The 23,887-nt window shown below is 41.4% G+C and overlaps 1 protein-coding gene across 2 annotated transcripts in view; it reads left to right on the top strand.

Moving 5' to 3' along the window:
* The window catches only part of SH2D4A (SH2 domain containing 4A), a 58,284-nt gene that overhangs the window by 11,272 nt on the left and 23,125 nt on the right, over positions 1 to 23,887 (top strand). For both annotated transcript variants that reach the window (XM_088793619.1, XM_019742023.3), the window contains exons 4-6: positions 5,273 to 5,432; positions 6,928 to 7,099; positions 23,612 to 23,692. In XM_088793619.1, coding sequence (XP_088649745.1) covers positions 5,273 to 5,432; positions 6,928 to 7,099; positions 23,612 to 23,692 — 413 coding nt within the window. The remainder of the gene's footprint in view (positions 1 to 5,272; positions 5,433 to 6,927; positions 7,100 to 23,611; positions 23,693 to 23,887) is intronic.

Here is a 23,887-nt window from a genome sequence, read left to right as displayed (position 1 = left end):
CCTTCTGAGTTGGGTCCAGTCAGGGTGGAGACCAGGTGCTGACTCTCTGAAGCACAGTCATAGCCCTGGGGTCCCTGGGGGTGGTGTTGACCTTCACCTGAGGGGATGATTCACACTGACACCCCCAGTCTCTCCCTCCTGCTCCCCTGCTGGGCCCACCACAGGGGAGAAACCAGACACAATGAGAGGTGAGCAACGTCTTGCTGTGACATAAGACTGGAATAAGCCTGGCCATTTCCTTGCCAAGGACAGGTGTCACCCCACTTCAAGTGATATTTTACAACACTGCCTAGTTAGAGGTTTTCTATGAGGAAGGAAGTGTGGATGTGAGTCTCTGCACAGCGGTTCTTTGTGCTGGGGTACCGAGCAAGACTGACCTACTGTTCTAGAAAAGTTGGTTTTAGAAGAAAGTCTCAAAGATCCCCAAGATAGCAAACAGGAAGAGCACAGCAGTATCTAGACATGATTCAAGGAGTGGGAGAAAAACTTATAATTAAATATAAGTGCTATGGAAAAGTCACTCTCTCAGTGTCCTCTAATTAAAGAGTGTATGTAATTTCAAGGTGAAGTAGACAAAATCCAGAATACCCGGATAGCATTAACTATTGACAAGAAGCAGTGCCTGCCCCCTTAGGATCCTTTGAGTTTATACCTTTTCCTTAAGGAAATACTTTGGGGGCAGAAATGTGGTTCTATGCATATCTGTTTTTAACTCTTATTAGACTGGAGCTTTTCTCCTCTCCTTGTCAACACTTTCTTCTTTACCTAGTCTCTGCACGTCCCTCTATCCATCCTTCCCCTAGCCTGGCCGTTGGCCCCCTTCCTCTCTCCCCTCCCAACAACCCAGGTGTAAAAGCTGTCATGTCTCCCCTATTTAAAGCAATCTCTCAACCATCTTTGCTCCTGAGCTGCTCTTTCTGTCCCATAGGCCTGTGTGCAGTGCCTGAAGCACAGCAGATGCTCGGTCAATGTTTGGTGAACAAATGACTGAACCCTCCTTTTCTTCTTCATGACGGAACTTCTCCAGAGCATATACTTATAGTCTCTGCCTCTTACCATCCCTTTCTGTCCCACTTCTGTAGCCTGTCCCCGACCTATCTCCCCAAAATTACCCTCCCTGAGGTCAGAGACTTTCGAAGACCTTGCTCAGTCTTCATCGCCCCTGCCCCTCATCTCAGCAGCGTGGAACTCTGTCCTCTCCCTTCTCCTCTCGTAGCTGCATGGCAGCGTGTTTTCCCCTTCTCCCTCTACATTATTTAGTTATTTGGGAATCAAAATCGTCTATTTTTTTCTTTTGAATCGAGACTCTCTTTTTCCTCCCTTGTCTTTTGCCTCCCGAATGCAGCACATGCTTTTCCAAGGTTCTTTTCTAGGCTTCGTTCTCTTTATGCCAGTGGCTTCGACGATGTTGTCTACAAAACAATTCCCAAATTCACATGGTCAATCTCCACCTTACGTCGAAACTCCAGTTCCATAGTTCAGATATCTACTGAAACTCTCCATGTAGATTTCTAGTAAAATTAAAAATAATTCTACATTTCCAAAACAGCTCATTACCTTACCCCTGAATCAAATGTATTTTCTTGATGTCACTGTTTCTGCTGACCTCCCACCGTCCTCCAGTCAGTAAGTTTCAAACTGTTGGCATCGTCTTTGAGTCCTTCCTTGATTCAGCCACTGGACCTTACTGTCCTGTGTGACACTGTCCTTTCCCTCATTCAGGCCCGGTTACCTCCGTCCTGGTCTTTTACCCCTCGTCTCTCCCCATTTTCTCTACCACTCACTCACTGATCACCCACCTCATGCCACCCTGCTCCACCCTGCATGCTAACGTGCCCTAGCGCTTCCTAAATCACTGCTCTGATCCCGGCACCGACAGCACAGATAGTCATGGACTCTGCACTGGCCGCTCAATCAAGAGCATGGAGCTAATACTTTTTGAGCATTTACCATGTGACAGGCCTGTGAGGTCGGACTTATTACCTCTGTTTTTATCAAAGAGGGAACTCAGATTCAGAGAAGTGAAGTGACATAAACATGTCACGTAAAAAGTTGGTGGAAACATTGGGATTTTAATACCACCTTCTGGCTTTATGCAGTGCAGGGCTAAAGTTGAAATCCTTTAGCCAGGTGTCTGGACCTGTGCCATGTGGCCCTCTGCTCCCTTGCATGATTCTCAGCCCATGGCCAGTGAATTCGAAAACACTCTTGCTCTGGTTGGAAACCTGCTTCCCCACAGCCTCCCATTGATCCCCTTGTCTGATCTTTGATTATGCTGTTATTTGAGTCGGGCACCAAACCCACTCCTTCTCTCTGTCTAAGTCCAAAATTCAACACAAAGAACTTTTCTTCTTATTTCTTCTCTGTCCTTCCAAAACAATTTCTCCATCCTCTGAATCCTCCCTGGACTTAAAGTCTAAGGTGGTTGTGAAGTATGTCCCCCTGGCCCTCCAAACGGTTAGTTCCTCTTCTTAAGCATTTCCATAGCACCCCTTAACACCCCCTCCCCAAGTGTATTACTTTTATAATGAATTAATTGTTCAATGTCTGCCTCCTCCAACTAGAATGGAAGTCCCCTGAGGGCAGGGGCTGGTCTGTCTTGTTCAGAAGTATCTGCACGCATCTGCCTCAGTCCCTGTCACATAGTAGGTATGCAATAAAATCCATTAAGTAACTAACCTGATGTCTTGTGCTTTCTCTCACAGACTCGAGGTGACTTGTGGGAGAATGGCCACAGGTGTTTTATCCCTGTCTCCCCTGTAGCATCTCGCTCTGTCTACATTGTGCTCAGAGTTAGGAACTCAGTAGGTTTGGGGGGAACGAACTACACGGAGGCCTTCATAGTGTTCCCTCGCCTTGGTATGAAGCGGAGTGTATGAGAACTAACCCTCATTCTACTACAGTGACTTCCCCACCCTCCCCTGAGGTTTCAGTGCGTGTGTAGGGCCGCTTGAAGCCTCTCCATTCTCTGCTTTCAGGCCCATGTCAGAGCTCCTGAGGGTCAGAAGTAGTCAGAACAGACGATCACTGTGTCATGAGCCCATTTTTCGCATCTGGCTCAATCTGACCTTTTGTGTCTAATTCTCTTTCTGCTTGGCCCAGGATTTCTTTATCTTTACGATACTCTCACCACCCGCCCCTTTTTAACAGTTCAAGACTCTGGTCCTCTCCTTTGGCTTTCTTCTCTCCATTTAGTAGTTTCTAAGCATTGTCCTCTGTTCACAACAGCTCTGGATTTCTCTTCCCCACCCTCTAAAGCAGTGCCTTATTCTGCTGCCTGCAGCCTGCTGGGCTCTCCGTGGACGTTTTTTACGGGGAGCGTGGGCTGTGCTGTACTGAGCAGAGCTGCTAGAATCCCTGAGTTCCCCCGTTTCCCTCTCCTGGCACTCTGCCAATCTCCTCTCAGGGCATCTTTCCCTGCTGCCCACAGTATTGGTAGAGAGTTCTTAGGTGAAGATTGAGAGATGGACATAATGAAAAATATTATTAGCTGTCCTGAGAGAGTGTAATAAAGGGAGTTTTATGAGGTACGGCAGCTTTCTAAAGTTAATGAGCCGTTTGGCATTTCCTGAAACAGAGCCTGAGCTGGCCAGGGCCCATCCCCAGAAGGGCACAGTCGAAATGGGTCTTCCCTTCCCTGGTTTTTTCCACTTGTGAAGCAGTGTGAGGTCAGCTTTCTTCAGAATGATAGCAACATTTGACTCCTTTTATAGTGAAGACTGTGATTCTAGTCCCCCACCCCGAGTATCCTATTTAAAACTTTATGATCCTGCAGAAAGTCTCCACTGCGCTGCACAGAGTGGAAAGCACCAAAATAAAGAACAGAGCTGACTTTGAGAAGGCTGCTTTTTTAACATAGCCTCAGGCAACAGTAGGAAGTTGGTCAAAAATACATGGGACAGAAGACGCTTTAATTGGAAACCTTCTTCTACTTAATGTAAGGAGACAAGACACAATCCCCATGTGGATTTCTAACCTGTAAGTATGGCCTGGCCTATGTTCCAGTCAGGTGCCCTTTTCACATACTCAACACCTCCGGCTGTCTTGGGGGCCTCAGCATGCAGGGATCTTGACTGGAACCAACTGTGGACGATAATGCCCTGGGTAGGTCAGCGCTGGGGCCTTTAGATTTAGGGACTGCAGCTCTTGGCCTTTCCCAGGTATGTTCCACCTTCCCTAGGTTTCAGGGAGCGTGACCTGTGTGGCTGTAAGGGAACTAGAATGTAATACAATCCCTGTGACCAGTTGTAAACAAGAGTTATTCAAGTAGCTTCACCAAGTATCACGCTACCAGTAATTATCTTCTCACAAGCTGGTGTGAATCTCTGAGCAGCCATATAAGTAAACAATAGGGGAGTGGTGATAGCAGTTAACCTCTCTTGAACTCCTACTATGTGGCAGGCAGGGCAAATACCTGGCATGTCTAGTCAACCTCCTCCCCACAGCAGGCCTATGTAGGAGATACATGTATTCCAGTTTTGCAGAGGAGGAAATAGAAGCATTAAGAGATTAAAAAATTTGTCCAAGTCACACAGCTAGTAAGTGGCAAGGCTAGGATTTACACGAAAGCCAGTCTAACTCTAAAATGCATTTTTTTTACCCAACAATGAAGCCTATAAAGATAGTGGAAACACCAAATCCTGGTGTAATTCTGACTCATGGGGGACGCCTAGACTTTAGAGGTTCTGGTATCTGATGGCACCGTGTTTCCCCAAAAATAAGACCTAGCCAGACCATCAGCTCTAATGAGTCTTTTGGAACAAAAATTAATATAAGACCTGGTTTTATTTTACTATAACATAAGACTAGGTCTTTAATGTAATATAATATAATATAATATAATATAATATAATATAATATAATATAATATAATACTGGGTCTTACATTAATTTTTGCTCCAAAAGACACATTAGAGCTGATGGTCCAGCTAGGTCTTATTTTCCGGGAAATGTGATAACTCTGTTAGCTTAAAGTTTGATGCAAACAATGCATGCTTTCCTCCCATCTCTCCTTCTCAATTTATAAAATGGGCATGTTCAAAAACCATATTCATCATATTTTAAAACAAACATTACTGTAGCCGCCACCCACTGCCACAACTTCCGTTGCTCCCTGGACAGGCTGCTTGTTCCTGGGCAGGTAGGAAGTGCTTTGCGTCATCTAATTTTTTTTTTTTTTTTTTCCTGAAGACCCTACATACTGTAATGATGGGAAACATAATAACCCCTGGCTAAAGATATTTGTTCAATCCAAATTTTGTTTTGCTTGCAGAGAACAGCAAATCTGTTCATTGGAAACTGGGAGCCGATAAGGAAGTCTGGGTCTGGGTGATGGGCGAACACCATCTAGACACACCCTACGATGTGCTCTGTAATGAAATTGCTGCTGAGAAGATCAAGCTAAAAGCAGAGCAGGAAACAGAAGAGCCCAGGTACGAGATCTGCAAACCAGTGGGAGACAATGCAGAGATGCCTCTGCTCACAGTGTCCGGTGGGAGTGTGGGCTGCGATTTCAGGGTCACAAAAGTAACTTAGATCTCTGTGGAAAGTTTCTTTAGACTTTTGGTGATTCCCTTTCTTCCCACATGCTATCAAATCAGCGGTCTCCTTTCCTCACTTGTCATTCCCATTTTGATCTGGATATGGTTTCCCCAGGGATCACAGGTTTCACTAGAACCGTGCTAGAGTAATGCAGGCCGATATACCTGAGCATCAGGAATATAAGCGAGAAATACAGCGACTCTTCTAGCTTCAGGCTTCCAAAGATGGCTTAGATCTGAGCAGCTGAGTAAGCAGGACCTAATAGGTGCTTACACCGAGCCGGGCACTGGGAATTCAAAGATAAACAAGGAGCTTCCAGTCTAAGATGAGAAACAGGCAGATACACCCCTACCTGCAGCCAACACAGACTGTATAATGCTATAATCAAGTTGTAAACAGAGCACAAACTGAGCCTGTCATTCTGATGCACAGAAGAGGTGAAATCTGAATTGAACCTTGAAAGATAAGTAGAGTTTTCCAGCTGCAGAAGGTCAGGAAGGAAATTGCAGGCAGAGGGCGTAATTAAAACCCCTAGACTTGACTATGTAGGATCCTTTGGGTCATGATGAGTTCTTCTGAGCATCTGGGGTACATACAGGAAAGTAATAGGAGACTGGGGCCATGCTCTGAAGTGCCTTGAAGGCTAGATTTAGTAGAGTTTGGACCTCATTCTGTGGGAAGTGAAGAAGTTTTTGAATAAGGAAGTGACATGAGCAACTGGAGATAGAGGAAGGTAAGTTGGGTGGTAGCAGTGAGGCAGATGAGGGATCCCCTCAGCGGGGTCCCCAGGGTGGCCTCTGCAAAGCCTGCTTTCCCTTGAGTGTTGACAGTCCTATCTGAGCTGGTGAGATGGAAACACACTCATGGACCTCACTTCAGTTCCCAAGGGCTGGCGAAGCTGCCCACCAACTCCTGTCACTTTAAAACTATCAATGGGCATACAGAGATAATGATTGGCTGCGTATCAGAGGACGGCATTAGGCTCAAGCAGTTTAGCTTCTGAATCAGAAGTTTGGGCAGACCGGGGTTCAAGTCCTGGCTGTGCCACTATGTGGCCTTAGATTATATAATTATGTGTATACGATATATACATACATAATATATAACATGTAATTATTATATATTATAACTACATATAATATACAATAATTATATAATTATTTTGAGCCTCTTATCGTAAAGTGAGGATAACAATGCCTTTCTCATGGGATTGTTGTGAATATTAAATTAATGCCTTTAAAATACCTAGCAAAGGGCTTGGCACCTGATAAGCACTCAGTAAAAGGTATCTATTACTGTTTTTCACGTTATTTGAATGTAGACATCTGTTTTGGAAAAGCTATGTTGAAGAAAGCTTTTGCTAAGTCTACGTTTGTTTCTCTTCAGCAAAACGAAGTCCAAAGAATTTTCCAATAGCTTAACAACAAAGCCACGCTACTGCGATACACAAGCACCAGATACCTGCGAGTCTCAGAACGTCTGTAAGAAAGCAGCAGAAGAGGAGAAGTCAGGGCCTGGCTCTAGACCAGCACTACCCCTTAAAGAAGAGAAGACAGCGGTGAGTCTTTTCTATCTGTAAATATGCAGTTTTATCCCTGGGGGAGATAAAGACATTAGGGCCACTGAGGTGAATATAGCTGAGTATCAGGATTTTAAACTGGTGTTTCTGGGGAAAATCCCTCTCAAATTAAAGGACCTGCTGTTCATTTCATTTTGGGGGGTGGGGGATTTGGCTCACCTGCTACTTTCCAAAAAAGTAAATAAAACTAAACAAAACAGAAAAACCTTTTTTTGGGAGGACTGAAGGTGCGAAGAAAGAACTTTAGGAATAAAATTTTGCATTTGAAGACATTTTCAAGATGTATTTTTCTCTGTCATGTGTCTTCTGTAACAGGAGTTTCCAGCTTTTTCTGTGAAGGGCCAGATAGTAAACACTTGACACTCTGTGAGCCATACGGTCTCTTTCACAACTGTGCACAAGAGAATGGGCATGCCTGTTCCAGTGAAACTTTGCTCCCCGAGACAGGCAAAAGGCTGGGTCCGGTCTGCAGGCTGCTGTGTGCTGACCCCTGGTCTCTGCCGGCCCATTGGTGATCTGGGTTGTATTCAGTTGAGTCTCCCCTTTTGGTTGAGGACAAACATCAGTACCTCTTTGGCTTCTTAGATTCTGCCCGTGGCTGTGGGCAGAACTATTTCCTCAACACAACAGGATTGTATACTCAGAACTGGTAGGAATTCTCTTATGTTTCAGGTGGTTTAAAAAGCTCAAACATAATTTGCTGCTTGGATTATAGTTTCGGAGAATAATACTACTGTATTATGAAGTAACTTCTTCTGCCAGGAATTCCATTACACTGAGAATTAACAGAGGATTTGCAGTTGTTTGACTTCCGTTCAGGTCCCCAGCTCTATGACACTGGTTATATGTCCTCTTGATATTTTTGAGGCTATCAGTGGGGGTACAGTGACCAGTCTTGCCTACTTCACAGGCTTATCACATGGCAAAGCATGCTGCTGAGTGTGTCATCTAATCCTCACAATGACATTATGACCTAGGGACTATTTGTATTTGTACACTTGATAGGTGAGGAAACTGAGGTTAAGTGTGGTTACTCCATTTGCCCAAGGTCTTACAGGTGATAAATGACTGAGCCAGGATTCAAACCTAGGCTTTAAAAAGGGCTATAAATATGAGGCTCAAAATATTTAGGGGTATAAAATTCTAAAATTTCGTTTACTGCCAGTGTCAGGCCTGGGTACTTCCCTCACATCTGCAATGAAGCACCCAGGCTACTCAAAGTAGTAATGCTAGATATGAATTTATTTTATACATAATAATAAAATACATGCAAATTGACTTAGAGTTTGCAAAGCTTTTACTCACATAGTTATTTCATTTCACAATACTCCTATGAAGTGGACCATGCAAGTATTATTTCTTTTGTACAGATGAAGAAATGAATGCTCACACAGATTAAATGATTTGCCCCCAAATCACAGAAAGCCCTCGTTTTTGTATATCGACTTTAACTGCCACTCTCATCATAACCTTGATGAATTTAAAACAGAATTCATCACCTTCCCAGATCTGCTCCTTTAGATAAAAACTCTGGTGAGAAACCAAGACTAGAGCTTTGGGAGTCATCCAGTATATGCTTCCAAAATGCAATTCAGGTTTGCACAGTAAAGATTCCCATGTGTCAACCATAATTTATTTTAACTATAACATCTAGAAGGATATTGTCATGTCTTTAAAATTTCATTGTCTACACAAGGCCTAAAATTTATTATAAAAAGAAAAATTATCAAGCAGTTTTTACTGAGCTTAGTGACCATGATACTTATCTGAATAATGATGGAAGGATTTAGAGAGCAATCAGTCTTCCAAAATTATAAACAATACTCAAGAAAAATCAGTCATAGGTTTACTAAAATAAAATGGTCTTGTTAGATTTGTAATAAATTTCCACGTGACAGATCATCGCCAGAAAATGTGCCCCAGGGGAATTCAACCTAAATCTTGATCAGCGCTGTAGAAGCTCTTTTGTCAGAGTCAGTTACTTAGAGGATGTAGTATTTCTAGTTAGTGATCACCCCTTATATTTGTACTGAGGCATAAGAGAAAGCTGGACTTCTGCATTTGTATCTGCCAGTGTCCCCCAGCAAAGTTTGAAACAATAGTTTGTAATCAGTTGCTATAAATACTGAACCCTGTGTTCGTTCAAGTCAGGTTTTTCCCCTCCATATAAATTATATATTTTCACAGCTTTCTGGATTTCAGAATTGTTAATAAGGGATCGTGGATCTGTAGTAGCTTTTTGAGCGATGGTAATATAATGAGAGCAAGTATGGTAAAATGTAGTCAGAAGAAGTGGGTTTTCATTCTGACTGTGTCTCTGCAAGATTTCGTTTTCCTTGCCTATAAAATGAGAGCCTTTTAAATGGCTTGCAGCCACAGAGCATACGTGCAGTTACCACCCATGCCTGCACCTATGGCAGACATCAGTAACCGATCACAGCACTCCTCCCTCTCAGCCAGGGCTTGCCCTCACACCCCTGCCCACGGACTGCCTCGGGCAGCCATACTGAGTCTGAGAAGTTAGCTGTAGACATAGGAGCTGTTTGCTGAGATGATTCCTCATAAGTATCCTTCCAGCTCTGAACATTCGTGATCCTGAACAACACCCATGCTTACATAACCTGAAGTAAAATATTTTCTCATATCTATGGTTGTTAGGTAGGGTTTCCATATTGTTTCAATGGGTAAGCCACACCATAAGTCTGGACTTTCCATATTCAAGCAGAAGTTAGACAAGGGTATGAAGTCCAAGCCCAGTAATACAGCGCCAAGGTTAACCCAATCTCATTTCTGGAAATAAGGCACAAATTATGTCTTCCTCAGTCAATTGGCAGTCCTATCCTGAGCTCTTCACCACAGCCTGCCACCCCCAGACTCAAAACTCTATCTCTTGGCCCACCTAGGACATAGCTAATCTTCTCACATATTAAAAATTAGAGCGCTATACCCTTCCCTCCATGGAACCAGAACACTAAAAACCCCAATTTATAGGTTTGCATTAGATTATTTTATACCAGTGTAACAGTGATTTATTTTATATCTTCATTAGCAGATGGCTTCATCCAAGGAACCCTCTTCTAGAACAATGAATTTGCCCCAATTCTAAAAGGTGAAGAATTTCTGATTCCCCCTTAGAGCCACAAGAAGCAAATCTGGGGATCTTGAGAAGAGTTGTTTGATCCCTGATTCAGTGTTTAGAAAATCTGTGGTTCTGTCTCAGAGCATCTTTCCACACACTCACGATAATCTTTACAAAATATTTTTTAAGAATATATTTATGTTAAAATTTTCATTTTAACAAAAAGATAGTCAAAAGTAAGATTGCCCGATTAAGTCCCAGATGCCTTGAAATCATACTGCTGACACAGTAGGTGACCTCCAGCCTGGGAATGGAAGTTTCAGCCCTTAGAGCCAGCTCTGTGACTTGGGGCAGTATTCTGGAAGGAATTTGTTCCCTCTATAAAATAGGGATTAAATTAGCAGCATTGTTTCTTTACAAAGGAAGCTGAGAAATTTATAAATGTGAGGATTCCTGCCCAATACCATCTCATGGAAGCGGCAAGACTTGTCCCCCGAATTCCTTCAATTATAAATGCTATTTTTATCATGAGCCCAGCCTTGGGCCTTTCCAATTTTCACATGTAGAGTTGGAAGCAAAGGGAGGCTGGGTGGTTAGTGAAAGCTGAGGAGGAGGCTGAAATAACGTTAAGGTTAGAGCTGTATGTGTGGTTTCTATTCTGAAAAGCTGTTGCCCTCTGCAAAATTACCTGCCTTGTCCTTATTTTTGACAATGGTGATAGCACTTGGGAAACTCAGACATGATGCTCTGCTTAATGTTTAGTGAGAGCGTTGTGGTTCTGAGCGGATCACAGTGAACACTCAGCGTTACTGGGTGCCTGTCACGGAACTGGAGGTGATGGTATGTGTTGGGATTTAGCTGTCACTCAGCCAGGTTCTGAACATGCAGGTTGGGAAGCAGATGCCATTTCCAGGCAAAGACAAGTCTGATGGGGAGTTAATAGGAGCCAGAAAAATGACAGGCAATGCACTGTGTGAGCAGACTCCCCCATTCCCAGGAGTTGGGATAAGAACTTGGAGTTCTCATCTGAATGGAGATCCTTAGTGACCCCCAGTGTGGACAGCCCTCTGAATGCAGCCAGTTTTTCCCCCCTTTTCTGCAAGAGAATTTGGGAGAGAACAGCTGTTTTTAGTGTGGTTGGGAGAATGGCAGAGAATGCTAATTCAAAGATAAGCCCCTTTGTGTTTCTCTGTTATATGTAATTTGTAGGCTGGGAACTCATTAATCAGAGGTTGCACTATCCTTGCCCCAAAGGGGACCTTGAATAAAACTATGTCTACTTACTTTTAGATTTTATCTCCAGAGAATTAGTCATTATTTTTACAGAAATGGCCTTCAGAGTGGACCACACTACAAAATGGGAGATTAAAAAAAAAAAAAAAAAAAAATAGAACACACACATCTAGGATTCAAAGCATTCCAAAAAAATAAAAATAAATAAAAGACCTTGAAGCTAGCAGATTAAAAAGTCTTGACCAAGATGCTTCCCCTTCATATCATCTTTAACCAAATGGAGTTAGAATTGAGACCTCTTGCCTCTTCACCTCTGCCATGTGCACACAGACACACACATGTTACACAACACACACACACACACACTTCTCACACTGCTACAAGGCTTTGATACTAGCTCATAAATCTGTCATTTCACTATAATAACTGATAACAAAAACTTGCCATCAAAATGTACATTTTGCTTGTAAACTTTACATAGAAACCGTCGTGGCTTTCAGTTATATTTTTAAGTGTTATTCTAATTCATAGCATTATGTTCCCATTAGTGGATGGCAGTGAGGGAACAACCCATAAAATGAGTTTCACACACAATGAAAGACTTCCACTTAGGTTTTCCTTCTTCCCTATCCCTGCCAAACCAAAGTTAAGCTTACTGTCTACTCAGAAACCAGCAGTTCTCTAAAACCGGATTTTGGTTGTTTGCCTTTATAAAGGAGAGATTCAGAAACAAGATACAAAGATCAGACCACTTCTTTAAAAGAATAGAAAATAATATGCTGAATTGTTTGGGGTTTTTTTTTGTTTTGCTTTCTGATCCTTATTCATCTCCAGGTGTTCTTGCATAGCAATCAAAGTTTGGGGTTTTATGTGGTTTGGGCATTCTATAAAGGATGACAAGCGGTATTTGAGCACAGTCCCTTCGGTGATTTAATCAGAAGTGAATACCAAAGCTTGATGAGTAGGCAGGGTGGAGAAGCCTGCACCCCGCCCCAGAGTAGATGCTCTGTGTCTGGACTTGGGGAAATCATCTTGGGACTGCCTGGCTCTTGTCTGCAGACAGCCATATTTCCAATCCCTGAAAGGGAGTTGGGTTCACACTTACAATAAGGAATCCCACTGTAAAGAGGATGGGAATGTGTTCCTGAGATGCAAGTTAGAATTTGGAGGATTGAGGTAGATGTGAAGAAAAAAGGGATAATCCCAAACCAATAATTGTTTCCCTTGTGTATACTCCCTTCTACTATACATGCAGGAAGCATTTCAATATTATTTTTGTAAGAGGTAAAGCATTGGGTATACCAACTGAAAAAAAATGAAGCATTAATTTTGGTTATTTTATTAATTCAAGGGTAGAACCATAATCAGAGAGTTACACAATTATCCAAGCAGTTCTATCTAACTGTAATAGAATTTCATGGTAGTTTGTAGAATAAAAATCTATATATGATAGATTCAGAAATCCTGCGCCTTAAAAGCCATTTAAGCTATTGTATTTTTAAAAATAGTATGTTACATGAAAAGCTTAATATAAAGTAAGTTACAAGAGAGGAAAACATTTCTAGTCCTGAGAGTTGTACATTATGAAGTTAGGAACACAACTTTATTTTGTATGCTTGCAAGTGATAATTGCAATAATTCACTTATCCAACTTACTAGAAGTAGTGTGCTGAGAAGAAAACTATGGAATCCTAAATTAGGAAATGTGGGTCCCTGTTGATCACTTAGAGTCAGTCATTTAACCTTTCTGGGGTTCAGTTTCCTTATCTAAAAAAATGGAGGTTACAAGGTCCAAGATGGCAGAGTAGATAAACGCTGTGCTTGCTTCATCCTGTGAACACATCAAAATTACAACTAAATTATAGAACAATCAACCTAGAAAACCATCTGAAGTCTAGCTAAACAGAAGTTTTATAATTAAGGGTATAAAGAAGCCACGTCGAGACTTGTAGGAGGGGCGGAGAATGCGAAACGGGATGGTCCCACACCCATGTGTGACGGATGAAAATTGGGAGAGCTATCTTGGCCACAGAGGTTCTCCAGGAAGGAGAGAGGGACCCCAACCCACAACACCAGGCTCCCAGCCCAGAGGACTAGTGAGTGGAAGAGAAGCTCCTACAACTTCTGGCTGTGAAAATCAGTGGGGATTCCAATCATCCAGGTGGGATGGAAGGCTGTGGAGAAACCCAGACATGCTTTTAAAGGGTGTTCGCAGGAACTCACCCTGGGTTCCACTGGAGGGACGGTGATTCTGGGGGTGTTGGAGACGTATGGGGAGAGACTGAGTGTGTAACTTCGGGGTAAGGACTAGAGGGACAGTCCCCATTTTCCTTGTGTGGGGCCCTTCTCCTGTGCAGCTGGCAAGTGGGTACCATGTTTCCTGTTGAGCCCGCCCCCATGGGCCAAATCTGAATCTGGCCTGCTGAACTCCACTCCTCCACCCTGCTGACTCATTGAGACCCTGCCTTGCCCAATGTGCATACAGCAGGAGGCTTTATCAGTGGCTGAACCTTAAGGCAGCCGCAGGTGGCAGGAGGACTTGGAGTGTCCTGGCCTTTTGGGGAGCTACCCCAGGCCCAGTACTGGTGGCAGCCATTCTCAGTTCACAGTGTGGCCTCTCCCACACACCTCCACGTACAGCACAGGAAGCAATCAACCATGGATAGCTTTGTAGCTCCTACCAAGTACCCCTCAACCAGTCAAAGGCAGTGGCTGACCTGGGCCTACACTGGAGCCCCTCCCAAGAGGCCCAGACCAACATACTTAGATGTTGGCTTCAGACCACAGCAGAGTACCACCCAATTTCCCCCACAAGTGGCACACACAAAGGGTAGTCTCAACAAGCACCAGAGCCCAATGGGGCGAATCCCATTCAGTGGGGTAAGCCCCCCGCACAGTAGCCCTTAAGTTGTGAACATGGCCGCACCCCATAGCCAGTCAGCTTGAGGGTCAGTACCACCCGCTGCCATGCCAACAGCAATGAAGGCTCAACTATAACAGGAAGGCACACACAAGGGATACTCCTGGAGCACCCGGCACAAGTGACCAGGGAGACTGTGCCACTGGGCCTCACAGGACACCTATGACAAAAGGCCACCTGGCAAGACTGGGAGACATAGGGCCCTACCTGATGCATAGAAACAAACAGAGAGGCAGCCAAAATGAGGAAACAAAGAAATATTTTCTAAATGGAACAGAAGAAAACTCCAGAAAAAGAACCAAACAAAATGGAGGCAAGCAACTTACCAGATACAGAGTTCAAAACAATGGTTATAAGGATGCTCAAGGAACTGAGTGAGAACTTCTACAAAGAGATAGCAAGCATTAAAAAATAAAGACATTGAAACCATAAAAAAGGAAACAGTCAGAAGTAAAGAGTATAATAACTGAAATGAGGAATGCACTAAAAGGAATCATGAGCAGACTAGATGAAGCAGAAGTTTGAATCAGCATTTTGGAAGACAAGGTAGCAGAAGACACCCAATTGGAACAGCAAAAAGAATCCAAAAAAAAAAAAAACTAAAAATGAGGTGAGTTTAAGAGACCTCTGGGACAACATCAAGCATAACAACATTCACAGCATAGGGGTACCAGCAGGTGAAGAGAGAAAACAAGGGATAGAGAATCTATTTGAAGAAATAATAACTGAAAACTTTCCTAACCTGGAGAAGGAAATAGACATACAAACCCAGGAAGTGCAGAGAGTCTCAAAAAAGATGAACCCAAACAGGCCCACACCAAGACACATTGTAATTAAAATGGCAAAGGAAAGACAAAGACAGAATCCTAAAAGCAGCAAGAGAAAAGCAGTTAGTTACCTACAAGGGAACTCCAATAAGACTGTCAGCTGATTTCTCAACAGTAACTTTGCAGGCCAGAAGTGATTGGCACAAAATATTCAAAGTGATGAAAAGCAAGGACCTACAATGAAGAAAGACCCCTCGATCCAGCAAGGCTATCATTTAAAATCTAAGAACAGATAAAGAGCTTCCCAGACAAGAAAAAGCTAAAGGAGTTCATCACCACCAAACCAGTATTACAAGGAATCTTAGAGGGACTCTTTAAGATGGGGTGGAGGTGGAGATAAAAAGTATGAATAATAAAATGGCAGTAACTATATATCTATCAACAGTTGTTTTCAATGTAAGTGGATTAAATGCTCCAATCAAAAACAGGGTAGCTGAATGGATAAGAGAACAAAACCCTTACATATGCTCCCTATAAGAGACTCACTTCAGATTGAAAGACACATACAGACTGAAAGTAAAGGGATGGGGAAAGTTATTTCATGAAAAAGGAGATTAAAAAATAAAAAAAGCTGGGGTAGCAATACTAACACCAGGTACAATAGACTTTAAAACAAGAGACAAAGAAGGACCAACTAATCTCACTTCATGGTATTTATTTGAAGAAACCAAAACATGCAACTTCAAGGGGACATGTGCATCCATGTATTCATTGCTGTATTGTTTACATTGGCCAAGATGTGGAGGCAGCCTGGGTGTCCATCAATGGATGAATAGATAAGGAGGATGTGGTACCTACATGAAATGGAATATTGCTTGGCCACGGAAGGGAATAGGTTCTTGCCATCTGCAGCAACATTGACGGACCCGGAGGGAATTGTGCTGAGTGGAGTATGTCAGACAGTGAAGGATAGATGCAATGTGATTTCACTTACATGTGGAATCTAAAGAACAAAATAAACAAAACAGAAACAGACTTATAGATACAGAGAACATTTTGATGGTTGCCAGGTGGGAGAGGGCTTGGGGGGGTTGGTTGAAAAGGGGGAAGGGATTAAGAAGTACAAATTGGTTGTTACAAAGTAGTTATGGGATGTAGGGTATAGCATAAGGATTATAGTCAATCATATTGTAATAACTGTGTATCGTGTCAAATGGGCACTAGATTTATCAGGGTGATAGATGAGAGGGGGTTGGGGGCAGGGTGAAAAAGGTGAAGGGATTAAGAAGTAGAAATTGGTAGTTACAAAACAGTCGTGGGGATGTAAAGTAAAGCATAGGGAATATAGTCAATAATATGGTAAGAGCTATGTATAGTGCCAGGTGGGTACTAGACTAGTCAGGGGGACCACTTCTTAAATTATATAAATATCTAACCACTATGCTGTACCCCTGGAATGAATATAAAATAATACTGAATGTTAACTTTAATTGATAAATTTAAAAAGGGGGGGAAGGGGAATAAGAGGTCCAAATTTCTAGATATAAAATAAATAAGTCATGGCGATGTAATGTACAGCATAGGGAATATAGTCAATAATATTGTGATAGTGTGGTACGGTGTCAGATGGTTGCTGGACTTATCATGGTGATCACTTCTTTAGGTATATAAATGTTGAATAACTATTGTGTACACCTGAAATTAATATAATATTGTATGCTAACTACAGTTTTAATAAAAATATTTAAGCAATGGAGGTTGCAGTAGCTATATATCCACTGGGTTGAATGTCAGAATCTAAATAATATACATAAATTATGCAAAGTAGTATGTATGACATAAATATTATTTTCTACTATTATTTATAGTTAGGTTCCTGTTTTCCATTGTGTCAAGCCTTTCCAAATTTTTAAGACTCTTTATCTATTCACTTAACAATCTTTTATTACTACTTTATACTTATATACCTTATATTTAATCATTACTTTATTCCCTCTGTTCATTTTTTTTTTTCCCATGGGTTATATGTCAGGTATCTCTCTGTTGAGAATGTAAGAGCAGCCTTTGAAACTCTTTCCTGTCTGAAATGCCTTGCCCTAACAGTCCTTACCAGTTCTGCATTATGGCATTTTCTGGGGATGTTACTATTCAGTTCTGCTGTTTGCACATTGCTTTGAGGGGCTGTTGGAAGAAGGTGTGATGAAAGTGGACAGATGTTTATCTAATATGGCAGTTCTATGCTTTAATATGCTCAGAATAAACTCAGACACTAAAGACAATGTATTATTTAAAGTTGTGCCTTAAAATTACACATCATATTCGAGTGGGCCATACTTTTAAGTCAGGATATCCAGTAGTCCCTATGCATAGATTTTGCTACAAACATTATTAGAGAAACAGGGAAAGGATTCCCCAAGGTATCTGTTGTCCTAACTCATGTTTCAGTAAAATCATTCCACAGGGACTGTGTACTGTATTTTCAACAGTAAAATTGATTGTTCCATTTTTCATTTTATTACTCTAGTTGGCCTTAGGAAAATATCTCCACTCTGTCTCTATTTTTATTCTTTGCAACTTTTATCAAAGCACAGTTCCATTATTCTGACTCTCTCATTGTTTTATAAAGAAAAAGCTAAATCCCAGTATATTGAAAACCTGAATATTATAGCCGTCATTGGGGAAAATCCCCTTTTATTTACAATGGCTGCAAATAGAAAGACCTAATTATTCCAGTAACCTGGTTAGCAAAATGGGTGAGTTATAGGCCATCTATTTTCAGAGAATTCAATTCAGTCTACCTTGATTAATATTAAAACTAGCCTGAATATGTTTTAATTGAAGAGAAAGTGCTGCATGAATTTATAATGTGTTCATTCATTCACCAAATATTTATTGAGGCTTTACTAAATGCCAGTGCCTCTTGTGTTTGCTGAGACTCCAGATACCAGTGAATTAAGCAGACATGGTCTTTGCCCTCAGGGAGGTTATTATTCTATCAGTCTATTAAGGAACACTATGGATTTAAGAGGTGTCAGAACAGGATAAGTAAATACTTAACCTAGTAGTTTGTTTTCAAAAGTAAACTCTTGATTTTAGCTCATTAATTCATGATTTTCATCTTCACCATAAAAATTGAGTGCTAAAAATGTTCCGTTTATTGGAACTTTCTGGTTTACTTGGAGTTAAAGTTGCTTGGCATTTGTTTGATTGCATAGCCCTACTTTTAAACAGAGTGAATATTAACTTAGATGCCAGAATAAACTGTTTTTCAAACTAGTTTTAAAAATGTAATTAGAATAATTCTCGTATGATACAGACTCTCTGGGGGAAATATAATTTGTAACCATGTAATATCAATGTTGCTAGCAGCATCTTTTGATAACCCAATTGCTTATGTAGATTTGAATTGCCATGCTTCTAAGTGTAATGGTAATTTAAAAAAATATATATGTATGTACAGAGGGTACCAAAAATGTATACACATTTTAAGAAAGGAAAATATTGTATTAAGATTGTAATACTCAATCTATACTGATAACAAAAGATGACTACAAGTCATGTTTGACTTCTGCAATTACAAGAGGTGCTCAAAATGGTTACCATTGGCTTATTTTAATAGTTTTCTCCTTTCTTAAAATGTGTATACATTTTTTTGGCACCCTCTGTGTGTGTGTGTGTGTGTGTGTGTGTGTATACATGTATGTGTATATATGTGTGTATATATGTGTATATGTATATGTACAAACACGCTCACATACCTACATACTATCCTTCGGTCAACATTGGGTGGGCTCCACTCCCAGATCTAGTTGGGTCTGCGCTGATTAGAGAGGACTTGGTGTCCACAGGAAGCCCACTAGGTTTCTATGCCATTGGCTTTCAATTTTTCCTTTTATTTTTTGGATCTTTTGCATAAATAGTACATGGCAGTTTTTATTTTATGTGTTTTACTAAGTTTGGGGATAACATTAGTTAATAACATTATGTAAGTTTCAGGTGTACAACTTTATAATGTATCTGTATACTCTATTGTGTGCTCACCACCCCGCAAGCTTAGTCTCCTTTCGTCATCACGTATTTGATCTCCTTTCCCCTCTTCATCCCTTGCCCCACTGCCTTCCCCTCCAGTAACCACCATTCTGTTGTCTGTATCTGTGAATTTGGTTTTTTTGTGTTTTGTTTGTTCATTTGTTGCTTTTTGTTTTATATATCTCGCACATGAATAAAATCATATGGTTCTCGTCCTTTTCCCTCTGAATTATTTCACTTATAACAATACTCAAGATCCACGATGTTGTCACAAATGGCAATATTTCATCTTTTTATGGCTGAGTAGTATTCCATTGTGTATATAGTATGTACCACATCTTCTTTATCCAGTCCTCCATCCTAGGACACTTAGCTTGCTTGGCTATTGTGAATAATGCCTATGTTCATTGTAGCATTAGTCACAGTTTTTATTTTTAAATAAAGCAAATATGAAGCAGATAAGATTGCTTTAACTCTGCCCATAGTTTCAACAGCTGCAGCAGTCTCTGTAATATAGCAGATGGGAGGTGACTGCAGGGGCTTGCATGCATGAGAGCAGAACTGTGTTTTCTTTGGGACACCTCACTGAAAGAGCAAGGTATAGACACGGAGAAGCCATGGCTTTCAGTGTCTGCTTTCCTATTAACAGGTCACCTTACTTTGGTAAAGCGACAGTACCTACTTTGACTCCTCCATGGGGTTGATATGAATGTCAAATGACATATTGGACTTGAAAGCGCTTCGTAAGCAAAAATTATGAAGGTAGATAGGCAGTTTCCATCCGTTTCTTGTGTTACAGATAGGAATAACTAAAGATCCCTGGAACACAGCCTCATAGGGATGCTTCAGAGAGGGCACGGTACCCTCTCCAAGAAGCCTCTTCATCCTTGCTGCCCAGTGTGGCCACAGTACTCCTGAGGTTGTCCCCCTCTGGTATTGGTGTCATAAATGATCACTTTTGAGCCACTAATCTGACTATGTTTAATAAGGAAAGCTCTTGTAGATCACACTATTTTGAGCCTATTTATGACTTTGCACTTGGTATATTTCATGGATTTGTAGAACATGTACATGCACCTGAATGAAACTGTTCTACACAAGTCTTAATGTAGTTTTTCATGTTATTTTAACACTTTGAAATAATAGCAAATTTTGGTTCATTTTGAAAGTATTTTTTAAAATGTGATTCCTTGTATGTGTGAATAGTTTTAGAGTTTACAATATGTTATAGACATATAGAAGGACTTGAAGAGAAGTATTAATTTGGGGGCTGGCTGTGAAACTAATCAATACCTATGCTAAAACTCTTATACTCAAGAACCAACTCTGAGTGTTGGTAACTGAAAACAAAACCTAAACCTTCAGGGAAAGATGTCAACTCTGACTGCACCAGTAGGTGGGGCTAAAGGTTACAGTCGTCCCTTAGTCCCTGGCATCACATCCTTTTCATCGTCCAGTTCATGTGTCGGTGCTTAGTGTTGACTTACTTTAAGAATATTATTAACCCATCATACCTCACAGGTGCAAAAGCAATGAGTATATTGAAAGTGCTAGTAAGAAAAGGAATACGGCAATGATAGAAAAATTAAGACTTAAAAAAACAAGTGTTGAGGAGACAATGTTGTATATGTATATAGATGAATAGTCGAGTTGAAAGAATAATTCTAAGAATAACTCATACAACATAGTGAAAGTTTTGTACCCATGCAAATGACAGTAATAGGCAAAGGATAGGGGAAGAAATGTTTGACAAAGTAGACAACACTTTGGAAAACATGGGTTAGAAGAGCAGTGTCAGATGCCTATTAGCCTGGTGCTAATTCAGGAAGCAACTAACAGTTTGTTCAGGAGTGTGAAGGCTGAGCGTGGTGGACGTGCTGCTGACAAAACCTTGGTCCACAGCTCTGCTAGTTGCCCAGGTCCTGGTCCTTCTGAAACAAACAAGTGGAGAGGCTGGGAGTGCAGCTAGCAGGGTTGGAGCCTTATCTCCTGTACTTGAGGAGGTTTCCTGCCCTGAATTTTCAACATAGAAGAAACTGATGCCCTATAGATCTTATATCAATGAGGAAAGGGAGAGTGAGCTTGGTTTTAAAGCTCACACCCCTTATAGTGGAAATGCATTCAGAGTCTGCAAGCCCAGTACTTTCAAAGTCATCTTGGATTTCTGAACAGACGAACTTACACCAAACCTGTTAGAACAGTTCTAACTTGTTCAGAAATAGAGGAACTGGTTACTGGTCTGTTCTATTTTAGATGCATAGCAGCTATATATCTTTTGATAATATTAAAATAAGAAAAAAAAGAGACAAAATATGGTAAGTAGCAAATGTGAAACCTACGGGATTCATGACTTTGCCAAGTAATAAGCATAAGAAATCTTTGACCTGCAATTCATTTTCTTTTCAGTATTACAATATTGACTTAATAGAAAAAGCATAAACTCTGGTTCAAGCAGCTGTGTGATGCAAGTAAGCTATACAACTCCTCTGAGATTCACTTTCTTCATCTGAAAGTTGGGCATTATGTTGCCCGTCCATCAGAGATGTTGTCAGGAATAAAAATAATACTGTCACTAACACAGTGCCTGGTGGTAGCAGGCCATTAGTGGAATTAGCGTTAATAGCACTCCCTGTGATTAGTGAAAATATCTCAGCAGAGAACTTGATACCCACAGCAACTGTTGTGACCAGCTTTATCAGCTAAGATAGTCTAAACTTTTGCAACAAACAGACCACAATGGCAATGGTTAAGACACAATAGAAGTTCATCTTTCTCCCTTATAACATCCAGGTTGAGTGTTCTGGTTCAGGAGCACTCAGGTCCACACAGCCATTCAGGGACTCAGGCTTTTGGTGGCTCTGCTGTCTCTAGTAGTAGCGTGAGTGCTATCATGATTCCAGCCCAAAGGAAGGGGACGTGGCCTGGAGGCATGTGTGAACGAGGTTTCAACGGGATAGAAGTGGCAAATACCTGTTATCACCTGCATTATATTGGAGAAAACTTATTCATATAGGCACACCTAACTGCTAGGGCAGCTGGGAAATGCAGCTTACATGTGTAGCCACTGTGAAAAAAAGGGGGGGGGGCAAAATTGAGGTAGCCATACTGGTTTATTACATAGCATAGTAATGATCCAAAGGTCCCTCTGTGCTCCATGCTGAACCTTGGTACCAAGCTTTTGCTGAAAATTTATAGAAAACTTCTGATCTATGCCATAATTCAGGAATGAGTCCTTAGGCACAAGGCATAAAATCATGGTAATGTGGAGTGGGTGGTTATATCAGGCTATACAGGGCATGTGTCTGCCCATGCTGGGACTTGGGCCAGACTCTGCACTCAAGCCAGGGACAGGGTGACAGGGGCCCGTGTAACTGACCTGGTTTTAAGAGGTACCTGGTGTGAAATGCCAGCTCTGTCACAGTGCCAGAAGGGTTGGCATGTGGCAGGCAGGAATGACACCAGGGAATCCAGGCAGTGGATCTGGGAACCCCACTGGCAGGAATGGCCTCTTGGGAAATCCATCTAGAGTAGCAGAAATCCAGATACTGGGCTGGATAACGGGGTCAGAGGAAGGAGAGGGGAGCAATATGATCAGGCAGGGAAAGTGGGCAGAGTGCCCAGGCACCAAACTGGTATTCTAGGCATGCCTCCAGTCCTAGATGGGGAGCAAGGCTAATGTAGTCAAATGGCAGGGACTAAGCGTTTCTCTTGTCTCACCTGAAACGGGATGGGTGGAGCAAATACCGTGTTTCCCCGAAAATAAGTTCTAGCTGGACAATCAGCTTTAATGCATCTTTTGGAGCAAAATATAATATAAGACCCCATCTTATTTTACTATAAGACCCCGTCTTATTTTACTATATGTAATATAAGACCAGGTATAATAATAATATAATATAATATAATATAATATAATATAATATAATGTAATATAATACAATACAATATACTATAATATAATAATATAATATAATACTGGTATAATATAATATAATACTGGGTATAATATACTACCAGGTCTTATATTAATTTTTGCCCCAACAGTCGCATTAGAGCTGATTGCCCTGCTAAGTCTTATTTTCGGAGAAACACGGTATTAAGAGAGGAAGAAGAGAATTTAGATTAAGGAGTAATATTGACATCTAGAAGTCATCCCAGGGGCCCTGGGACGTGCTGGGAGCAAGATGCCCAAACCCACTTGTCATGAGCAAGCCACCAGTCCTTGGCTCTGGGGCAGTAATTCATTTCTAAGCCCCCCTGAGGGGAGGCTGAGGCTTCACACCCTGTTTCCTCACTTGGGATCGGCTCTGGAACTCAGTTGCTGGTGGGAAACTTTGGTGACCCAGTTGTGAGGGTGGCGGCAGCATTAGACGACGTTGAAAGGAGGGAAGCATTAACAGATTATTTTCTGAAATTTCATTGCAGCTCTAAATGGTATAAAATGTGTTTCATTTAATTTTTAGTCACCCTCCAGTTCCTCAAGAAATATTCAACAAATGCTGGCAGATTCTATCAATCGTATGAAGTCGTATGGATTTCACCAGGTAAAAGATTTACATTCTGTCTTCGGGGGGCTAAATGCATAGTCATTCCCACTAATGGTTCACAAATTGGTATATTAATCTCATGCAGAAATGAAATTAAGCAGCACAACGTGAATCTATTTTTAAAAGCTTGTGGACATAGCTATTCATCTTTGCCTGTTTATCTGGAGTTGAAAAAGTCTTGAGTATCATGAA

This window comes from Rhinolophus sinicus, chromosome 16, assembly GCF_057876585.1.
Source record: "Rhinolophus sinicus isolate RSI-liver-muscle chromosome 16, RSI-T2T, whole genome shotgun sequence".
Taxonomy (NCBI): domain Eukaryota; kingdom Metazoa; phylum Chordata; class Mammalia; order Chiroptera; family Rhinolophidae; genus Rhinolophus; species Rhinolophus sinicus.
This window is presented reverse-complemented; position numbering and strand designations above follow the sequence as displayed.